Source organism: Aulostomus chinensis, chromosome 22, assembly GCF_037954235.1.
Source record: "Aulostomus chinensis isolate RoL2024-O1b breed Wild chromosome 22, RoL_Achi_v1.0, whole genome shotgun sequence".
Lineage (NCBI taxonomy): Eukaryota > Metazoa > Chordata > Actinopteri > Syngnathiformes > Aulostomidae > Aulostomus > Aulostomus chinensis.
In genome coordinates this window covers 11,235,001-11,245,987 of record NC_141341.1, presented here as the reverse complement: position 1 = coordinate 11,245,987, position 10,987 = coordinate 11,235,001, and the positions used below count along the sequence as shown (strand labels likewise).

General features: G+C 44.8%; 1 protein-coding gene across 1 annotated transcript in view; it reads left to right on the top strand.

The window, feature by feature from the left end:
• The first annotated feature begins 7,375 nt into the window (after positions 1-7,375).
• ext1b (exostosin glycosyltransferase 1b) overlaps positions 7,376-10,987 on the top strand; it is a 101,955-nt gene continuing 98,343 nt past the window's right edge. The window contains exon 1 of the mRNA XM_086192811.1: positions 7,376-9,207. Within this exon, the coding sequence (XP_086048937.1) occupies positions 8,249-9,207 (959 nt within the window). The 5' untranslated portion in view covers positions 7,376-8,248. The remainder of the gene's footprint in view (positions 9,208-10,987) is intronic.

The following is a 10,987-nucleotide window of genomic DNA, read 5'->3' as shown; positions in this document are numbered from 1 at the left end:
CCACCGGTCAGTTTGGTTTCGATGGAACTGATTCAGCTACTGAGTAGGTCATCTGTTCTCCTGATGTTATGACAGCTATGATAATATATTTTCATATCACATATGATGCTTGGTTTGCCAATTAATTATGGATTTGTGTCCTCTTTAAACCAGTTTGCAAATATAACTTCGACGATTTGAAGCTGCGTGTGGACTAAAACCCATTTTCATGATCTCATTTTGTTAGATCACAAGCAAAAAGAGATCATGTGAGAATCTATTCAACCAGGCCTCACGTCATGTGTTGCTTTCATATTCTTCGTAATCTCTGGCTTCGGTTTCAGTCGTTGTGTCCTTCATTTCAGTCGCGCTCAAAATGGCTGCACATGTGTCTGTTCGTATTCTCTCCCCATCATCAAGCCATCCAATCACAATTTGACCTTCAAACAACATCCAGAATCCTGTCTGTCATCTCAGACCTCAGTCCTCAGACTCATCACCGCGCTTCCTCCAGGCTCTGGCGATGCACACGCCAAGTTTGATGTCAGTCAGATTCCGAGATAATCGAGTCACATTCGTGCAGAGATCTGTTGTCGTTATTATTAGACGCTTTGTACCAAATACTTGCAGAGGTGACAACATGCAGCGACTGTTTGAAAACTCCACGTTGAACAGCAGTTCCAAACTACTGCTGCAGTTCCAAAATACCCAGCAGCCCACAGCACAGATGTGGCGAGGAGCAGAGGTTGGTACAGTGAGATCTGGGTTAGGGTTCAAAGGGGCATAGAGAGCAGGCCTTGCTGGGGAGTTAAAACATTGGCATTCGACATGCACAGACAGGCTTTACCCCTGCATCTTCTCAAAGACAGAGAGGAAGTTCGCATATGCAAAGAGGGTATTAAAATGTGTGTATATGTAAATGCGAGTGTGTGCTTGTGCAGGTTATTTATGGCAACGTACTGTAGTGACAAATGATGGAAGGATAGAAATCAGACCATATAGAGTGTTTATGGCCTGCTCTCCATGCTCACTAACTATGTCTGTGGGATTACTGGAGTCCATTTATCATTCTATATGAGTATGGCTTGCATGGGTAATTGTAAATTAAGTGGATTACTGTGCAGTATATTCCCTTAGGGAATTAAGAATCTCTGAATGAATGTGAAATCCCATCGTACTGTAGCCAGCAGGTCCCAAAGCAGCATCAGCACTTTCTGAGGCAATGATATCAGCATGAGCTCCTTTGAAAGATACTGATTTAATATCAGCACGGTAGATTTAATGATACTGACGCTTATTATGGTTCAACCCTCAAGTGTTACAAGCGACTGGCACATTAAGCAGTAAGTGCCCTTAAGAATCTGTGTTTTTTGGGACGTTCGCGAGAGGGAATATTGTCTTTCTGATCAGCCGAGATAACGGCTCGTCATTAATCGCAACTAGGTGAGTATGAGTTGTTCTTTTAGAGTTTTACAAAAGACAAAACTATAAGGTGCTTTTTTTTTTTTGCCTCCTGGCTTCAGTGGACTTATACCATCCAAATCCCTCAAATCAAAATCCACCTCAAATGAATTGCTTGGGAATACTAATGAGGGCACAGTTGCAGGGATTTCTGTTTTAATGAGGACAAAAACCTATCACCACATCTAACCTGAAACGCTTCATTTGTTGCTGCCTGCCAGTCGACACTTCCCAGAAGAATTCCGGGGTTAAAACTGCAGAGTTTCTGCAGCGTTCGTTCAGGGCCCTGGTAACAAACGATGGCCTCCCTCCCACACCTCCGAACATTTAAACCCAGCTCAGTTTGCCCTAAGCAATCTCTACTCTGGAGCCGAAAAGGTCACTTAAAATAAATAAAGAACGGGGAGATCACTAAGGCATCCCACACACAGAGTGAGCAGCACTTTGAAAGGATAGCCAGTGCTACAGCATTTAGCATTCAGTTGCCTGAAGCCATCCACGAGCCTTGCAGTCTGAGAGCAGAAATTCCGAGTCCAGTTTGACTCCTATTCTCTTACGGCAGCATCAGTCACACTGCTCTTTTAGCAAACATTCTAGCCGATTTGTCACTGCACAGTTTGCTATTGTCAGCTCCAAGGAGAAGCGGCATTATGAAATTAATTCGTCGCCTCAGGTTGAGAGGCCCAGTCAGGGCTTTAGCCACCATCTCATTACAATATTTTCATAATGCTCAACTTTTAACCTCTAGAAGTCTGCAGGAATAAAAACTAGGAAAAAACACAGGTGACAAAACAAAGCATTGGACATGAATACTTAAAAACCTTTGTGTTCTTTTTCTCCAGCTTCCAAATAAAAGCAGCATTTTTTTGTATTGAAGCGCACACTCCCAGCGAGACCATGCAGGCAAGATTACACACTACATCAGTGGAGCTACTCAAGTTTTAGGAGGGACTTCACAAACCTTTATAGAGTAAACTTCATTTGGATTTGTGTTGTTATTCACATCCGCACTAGACACACACACACACACACACACTCACAGGAGCAGTATATAGTCTCAAGTGCATACACAAGCCAGGTGCATGGACTCAAAGACACACCGCACTCCTGAGATACAGTATTTTGGAGCCTGTGTACACCTCCATGCAAACACATGCCCTTTGTCATCTTTGTCTCGCTGCCCAGCTTGTTACATCATTCTGAGGGGAGTTTATCAGCAACTGATCAGCAGCAGCCTGAAGACTCTCAAAGGCTGTTTTGTCTTCCTCTTGCTTGAAACTCCCTGAACCCACAGATCACCTTCCAGCCTCGCGTATTTGTTTACCTCAGCCCGACTTTGAAAGCCTTTATCATGGCTGCCCAGCCGTTACCGACAGGAAGTGCTTCATAGACATTTTTGTCGATGACGGGAGAACCACGGCGTCATTGCCCGACCAACTTTGCATTTACTCATTCAGGCCATGTGACTGCCAAAAAATTATATCGTTATCAGATACGACTGATAGCGTTTACAATCTTATCATTTAATGTAAATGGAAAATACGTGGCCAGGTCAATACATCGTCGCATAAGGCTCCATCATCCATTTGCCAAATATATAAAATTGACTATTTCAAGGTTTTTGAATTGAAGCGTGCAGTATCTTATGGACCTCCTCTGGTACCCATGAACTCCTCAGTCTGCAGAAACCATTTTCAAAAATAATGACTAACAGATAAGATAAGACCTTTTGTACAGTGAAAACCAAGGCAAAAAATGTGGAAGAGAGGGAAAATATTTGCCCCCTTTGAGTTCTTATTTAGGTCAGGCACATAATTTCTGGAACAAATCAAAAACAAGTGAAAAAAAAACACAAGTTGTCGGCTGTATGATGCTGCATAGCAACAGAGTTAAACCAGATATTAAGTATGTGTGATATCATTGACTTTCTTTTCCAAAACAATGAAGTAAGACAGGCTGGTATCGCCAGTAACAATACGATGCAGATGCTGCGCGCGTTCAAACGGGGAATTAAAAAGTGGGCGATTCCCAGCTACATCACGCGGGGTTGCCAGCTCTGACGCTTTTGCTGTTGCTTCATGGTCAAATTAATCTCAGTGGGAGTCTCAAAAACTCTCCAGCCAACCATTAACAGCCTTTCTTTGCACAGTCTCACCAGTTTCCCCCCACATTTCATTCCCGATATCGCAGGTGAACAGGCCTCGTTGGGCTAAAATTTCATCCGTTACACAGCAAAATGTGCGTAAAGATTCGGCTTTGCTGCAACGACTGTGACAGACAAATGAAACTCGCCGGTGAAGGAAGTGACTAAAGGGTTGTGACAAAACAGGAACTGAAGTTTGGTGATTTCTGAGTGACTTTTTTTTTTTTTTTTTACCTGAAACATTGTTGACTTCATTAATTATCTTTAATTATAAATTATGTGATGAATGTGTAGGTTTTTGATCTAATGACATTACACACTCGTCAACCCGTCGGAGGGGGAGGGGTAGGAGGCTATCAGCTGGCTACTGTTCGGATCAGTTCCCGGTGATGACGTTATTACTGTCGAGTGCAGCAGCTGATCACTCAAAAGCAAAGAAAAAAAGCACATTTACCTCAAATTTTTGATTTTAGGCATTAATTATCTCGAAATACTGAGCGTTGAACTGAAAAGTTAGGATTGGAAGTATTGATATTTCAGTATGGATCAGCGCAACATTACCAAATATGACTAATTACTATTTCAGGTGATGTCATAACACAACTGAATGGTATCATGACACAGCGCCATTTTATCTTCCGTTCTGATTTTTGTTGTGTTTTTTCTGGATATTTTTACATCGTGCATGTGCAATGTGTGTGTGTGTGTGTGTGTGTGTGTGTGTGTGTGTGTCTCTCTCTCTCTCTCTCTCTCTGTCTCTCTCTCTCTCCGGTAACATAATGTAATATAAGTGTGGCATGGCTGGGGAGGTAGAGAAGCCACTTCGTAATTCAAGGGTCGCCGGTTTGATCCCGGCTCCCCCCTCACTTGAGCAAGATACCAAACCTCTAAAAGCTCTGATGAGCAGATCTGCACTTTGCATGGCAGCCTGTACCATCCGTGTGCATGCGTGTGTGTGTGTGTGTGTGTGTGTGAGTGAGTGAGTGAATGGGGCAACATTGTAAAGCCTTTTGAGTGCCATAAAGGCAGGAAAGCACGATATTAATATGCTCCGTTTGATAGCTTTATACGAGAGAAAACCAGTCATTAACGCATGCCAGTGTAGCTCTGTTTGGACATGTAACACTCATCATTTCCTCCATTTTTTTCATCACTAATAAACCAAGCTGCCAAGCTTCTTGTTGCCATCATAACACCAGGATTTTCATCTGAGTAAGAAGGGAGAATCTCCAGCACATGGATGCTGTTGTCTATTTCAAACATTCCCTTTGATTTGATCCCATTTCAAAGGAGTATTTTACCAGGTTTCACCGCTGGTCCTGCTTGCTCATCCTCATCTCTTAAGGCCTGATGTCGTCTCACAGGAAATGGTTAGCAATATTAGAAGCGTACACAAGGAGGGATGGATGGAAGAAAGCTCACTGGAATATCTCCACCCCCTTATAACTGTTATCCAAAAGCCACACAGTGTAAAAAAAGAAAGAGTTTATGATAGCGGCTTTGACAGTGCAACATGGCAGCATCTGCTCAGGCTGTGTCTCCCCTGCAGTTAAGAAAAATGCTTAATGATCTTGAAAACCCACAATACATTAAAATACAGTCCAGCTCTACTGCGGTTAATACGATCCTGGTTTCAAGTGTCGTTTCAGCAGCCAGACGTTATTCCCTATCGGGTTGCAAGCAAATGTCAAACTTGCAGCTGAGAAACTTGTAATGTTTGATGGCGACCTTTAACTTTACAGTCACAAGGCTTGTTTAACTGAGGAGTATCTCTGTTTCTCCAGGTCACACACACCTCTATTTTAAAATGTCTGGCCTATTGCAATTGAATTTATTCAGTGATTTTCAACTGATTTAAAGAAATCACTCAAGTTTTGACCTCCAGTCACAGGTTATCAGTCAGTTTTACATCTGATGTGTGACATTTTACTGGTTTTGTGGAAGCACTTTGCGGGTTACAGCCTGGTTATACTGTTGAGTTTCTGCTCCCCAATGAGCAGCTTCAGATCTGCAGTCAGTCAGTCAGTCAGGGCCCCGCAGCTCAGGAAGTCCCTGTCTGAAGATCTGAGATTATAGAATCACTGACATCTTTTAAAACACTTCAAGATTTTACCTTTTTTTTTTAACAAAAAAAGCCTTATACTAATCTTATCCTAAACATTTCATGATTCAGCATTGGTACAACTATTGTTATAGGTGCTAATGTAAACATGTCTTACAAAGCTACAAGTAGCATCTACTTCCCTTCCCTCGTGCCATTCGACTAAATTTTCTGGTTAACATTGGAGTAAGTAGGACAAAAACAGGAGCAACCCTCTGGAACAGCACCCAGGCCTCTTCGTCACCAGCGTGCTCCGACGATGAGCGCTGGCCAACCGCAGGATCCTGGCCTGTCTCCCAGCCAGCCCGGCTAATTAGTCCCCCTCTTCTGAGCTAATTGGCCGATAAAAAATGAGGATGGCCTCTTCACCCAGCCCAGAGTGTTGTGCCACCAAATGGCAGTGAGGAGGATTATGCGGGTTTATGAAGCATGGTGACACTCAGTGAGAACCACTCCTCTGCTATTAATTTTCTTGTCACGGGCAAGGGGGGGCAAGGGGGGGCAGTGGGGGTGGGGGGGGGGGGGGGTCGTGTAACTTTGGTTTGTTAGTGAATGAGGAAACTTTAGCCCAGAGTGAACTTGCATCAAGTGTATTCTCATTCAACGTCTTAATATGTCAACTATTCTCATGTTTCGTTCTTGTTTGGTCCAGATGTTTCAGGGCTCCTCTTCACTTCGGTGAATTTGATTTTCTAGTCCTGTCAAGGCTGCGGGGGGGGGGGGGGGGGGGGGTCGTGCTGCTAGTTTCCATGAACTCTTAACTGACAACAAACCATGAATCACATCAGTAGCACCAATTTGGATCAGGCCTCCTGCTGTTTGGTGATTGAGTTTCATACCACGTGATTGCAGAACATCCCGGGAACATCGTTTAATGCCAGACTCGTCTCTCCCCAGGTTACTTGTCATGTCTATTATGTGGCTGTCCAATATTTATAAAACAAGATCATAAATGTTGCATTAAAATTATTTGTACGTGATATGAATTACTCAAAAATGACAGAGAGGGGGGAAGCACTTTCAGAAGAGAAATGAAAACTAAGTGGGGGACGCTGCCTGACTGAGAAGTATAATCATTTTTCTTTTTTTATTCTAATGAACTGAATAGAAATCACTATTTAAAGACTTAACAATGTGAAGTTTTAGTACATACTTGCTATTTTCCCTACAGTTTCAAGGACTTCAAGATATAAGACATAAACTGACTGAAGAATGATAAAATATCAATCACCACTCAAGTCAAGTCAAGAACGAATAAAGGCAAATACTGAGCACTTAAAAAAAAACTTTTGCAGATATAAATCAAATTAGCCCACGAAATGTAAAGATATTAAGATTTAAAAAAGTATGATAAAATGATAAAAGCAACCATAAGATCCATGAAGTGTGTGTGTGTGTGTGTGTGTGTGTGTGTGTCATCTGCCCGGAATGAGGGCAAACATATGACTGTGTGAGTTCGGTATAACATATCGGAGCACAACTTGTGGTGTGTCTTTGTCGAGGGTGCTGTGCCCCCTGGCTCGTCCCCAAACAACGCTCATCGGTTTACAAGTAGATAATTTGCACATGCCGAGGACTTCGGTTATGAATGGGTGTATATCTATAAGTCCCGCCTCTTCCGCTCCCACACGCGGACCAATCAGCTGCTCCTATGAGCGTGGATGGGACGTCACGTCAGCTGCCGTCGTGTCGGGATTGGAATGTTACCGACTAACAATCGGAACAACTGAGCACTCTGAAATTAGACACAAGGATCAAGGAATTCCGTCTTTTGGACATTCTTCAGTCATGCACCCGGTGTGAGAGACACATTCGTCACCGTGGTGTCGAAGGGTTAACTTCGCCTGCTGAGTGGCACCCCGCCGAGGAGCTTTTCATTTCATATCAGCGCATCTGAGCCAATGTGGGGAGCTTCATAAATAAGAAGAGAAATGCAGGGATTCGTCAGGTTATACTTGTGCCGCTGAGCTTCCCCTGCGCTGTTTCTGCTTCTCCTCTCACCGCCAGACCATGGAGAGGTAGAGGAGGGGAGCGGGACACATTTCGCACCGAGAGGCTTTTTGGAGACGAGCGCGGGTGGCCACGCCGACGGTGAATGTGTTACACCGAGTTTAACATCTAACCCGGGGTATCTACATCTCCGTCTTGAGGACCCCCCGGGACCCCTGCCACTATTTATCCAGGGGAGAGCGAGTCCACAGGCTGCTGCTGCTGCTGCTGGACAGTTTTCGCCCTCTTCTTAAGAATCGCTCCACACAGCCAGGCTGAATGAGCGTGAGGAGACGCGCAGGAGAAGAGATTTTTTGTATCCGAGAGGGTCCGGGGACCCAAGCCCCGATTCAGGGACTGTGCAATATGCTGAAACTCTACAGAAGAGAGAGAAAGGGACAACACTTTTAAAATCGCCCACATGCACTGGATCAATTGCTGGATTTGGGAACCGAATACGCAGAAGGGGGGTTGGGGATCCTTGGAGGCAGCCGGAGGATGGAGCGGTGTAACCGGGCTTGGTGAGAGCCTAACTTCAGGCCACTTTAAATTTCTTATTCCTAAACAACTCGCCCATGTTCCCAGGACACATGCAGGCCAAAAAACGCTACCTGATCCTGCTCTCAGCCGGTGCATGTCTAGTGCTTCTCGTCTACCTCGGGAGGGTTCCACTTCCAGCGGCGAGCAGGAGCCAATATAACCGCAGCCGGAATGGGTACCGGCCCGACCATCTCTGGCCTCACTTCTCGGACCCTTTATACCCCTTCGTACCCTGGGATGAGATGGACAATGAGGAGTATAATTTGTACAGATCTCTTCGAGGGAGGAGGGACATTAATACCAGTGTTTACAAAGGCAGACGCTGCCACATGGAGTCATGCTTTGACTTCTCTATGTGTAGAATAAACGGATTCAAAGTTTATGTTTACCCGCAGCAGAAAGGAGAGAAGATTTCAGACAGTTATCAGAGTATTTTGTCTATTATAGAGGGGTCGAGGTATTACACTTCAGACCCCGGACAAGCGTGTCTATTCGTCCTTAGTTTGGACACACTGGACCGGGATAAACTCTCTCTGCATTACGTCCACAACCTGCAGACCAAGGTCCAGAACCTGCCTCTGTGGAACGAAGGCAGGAACCATCTCATATTTAACTTGTACTCGGGGACATGGCCGGACTATACGGAAGAACTGGGTTTTGATATCGGTCAAGCCATGTTGGCCAAAGCCAGTGTAGGCATCGATAACTTTAGGCCCAGATTCGATGTGTCCATCCCCCTTTTCTCCAAAGAGCACCCCAAAACGGGCGGAGAACGGGGGTACCTCAAGTACAACTCCATCCCGCCTTTTAGAAAATACCTGCTGGCGTTCAAAGGGAAGCGCTACCTGACAGGTATCGGCTCTGACACCAGGAATGCCTTATATCACGTCCATAACGGTGAGGATGTGGTGCTGCTCACCACCTGCAAGCACGGCAAAGACTGGGAGAAGCACAAGGACGCGCGCTGTGACAAGGACAACGCGGAGTATGACAAGTAAGTTGGGAGTTTTCTTTTAAGTGTTTGGGGTTATGAGTGGAGGGTTTGTGGGTGTACGGTGTGTGTGTGTGTGTGTGTGTGTGTGTGTGTGTGTGTGTGTGTGTGTGTGTGTGTGTGTGTGTGTGTGTGCGTGTGAGATATCCGGCTTTTACGCACCAAATCAATGCGCAACGAGCTCTCATCCTCATCCAAAAATGAGCCTCCGGGACTGGGATGCTGGAGCTGTGTGTGCGTGTGTGCGTGTGTGTGTGTGTGTGTGTGCTCGTGCGTGCGTGCGTGCGTGCGTGTGAGCTCATGGATCCAGGATCGGTGCAGTTCCTCCCTCCTTTAATACCATTATTGATCAGTGATATTGGATATCTGGTCTTTTTTCTACTTTCTATAAGAATCATTAATTAAATCCGAATTTCAAGCTTATAATTTTCACAAAACTTCCAGAACTTTATAGTTAGTTAGTTATCTTTTACTGATGACCCACTGAACCCTTTTCCTTTACGTGTACATACATCCACCTCTTCATCTTCTCAAGCATGAAGTAAAAGATCTCCAGACAGTCTATTACTTGGACACCCCCTTAGGAATTCACATACCCCCCCCCCCCCACACACACACACACACACACATCCCAGCTGAACTTCATGGAGGCAGTGCAGCCTTCACCAGGATATGCATGGGCACGTTTCACCCTGTACTCAGTGCAAATTAAGTGAAAGCCGACTGTGGGAATTTTGGCTCGGAAATTACAGTGACCTTGTCATGGTTAAAAAAAAGCAGCCTCCCACTCACCCAGTTTACATTCTGCAGGTGGGGTAACAAGTTTGTTAGACTTATGAAGCTATTTAGTGCAAATAAATCAGTCATAATGGGTTAATTATCACCTTGATTTCCAGGAGTTAGTGCCATCGTTCCCACTTAGCCCCCAGGGACAGTTGATTACCTCTAATTTTGGAGGTCTCAATTTTGCTAAGGTGGTAATTAATGAGATTCCCACCCCACCCCGCCCCACCCCCCTTTCGATCAGCAGCTGTATTTGCATTGCATGCTTGCTATGTTTTGTTAGGGAGGTTTATATGTGGAGCTGCACTGTCAAGATTGCTCGAGTGACATCAGTTTGAGCCGCATTTATCAGCCTCCCTTTAAAGCCCAGCTCAACTCGGGCATGTGATAACAGCACTTGTACCTTTGTGGGCGTGCACCTTTACACACACACACACACACACACACACACACACACACATCATGTCAAGGTTAATGGGAAGGACAAATTAGGAACAAACCAGAACGTGCCTGACGCACATTTTCATTCATTCTGTCAGAATGAGTAAGGAGTTGTGGGGAAAAGAAGAGCAGAAAGAGGAAGTGACTCCTCTTGAACTTCAAATGAACCTCCAATTCTTCATCGGAAAACTGCTCATACAAAAAAAAAAAATCCCAGAGCTCTTAACAAAACTCCACAAGCAGCCACTTGTCTTAACCATACGTCATTCTGTTTTTTTTTTCTTTTACTTTCCTGGATGCTCTGAGCTGGAGGTCACGCGCTGAGATATGTCACACTTTATCTGACATTCCGGTCATTTCTTGGCTAGTCCACCTGTCCGCTGATTCCAAACGGAGGAATCTTTGTTTTCCCAGAGGTTCCAGTGTCTCAGGAACATCTTGGCGCCATAATCAGCTGACACAGCTGATGGCTATAGCTCAGGGAACACTGAGATTTCCACTGTAGTGTTTTTCATGGCTGGTTCATTTAGATCAATACTTCTGCCTGTTAGTCATCTCA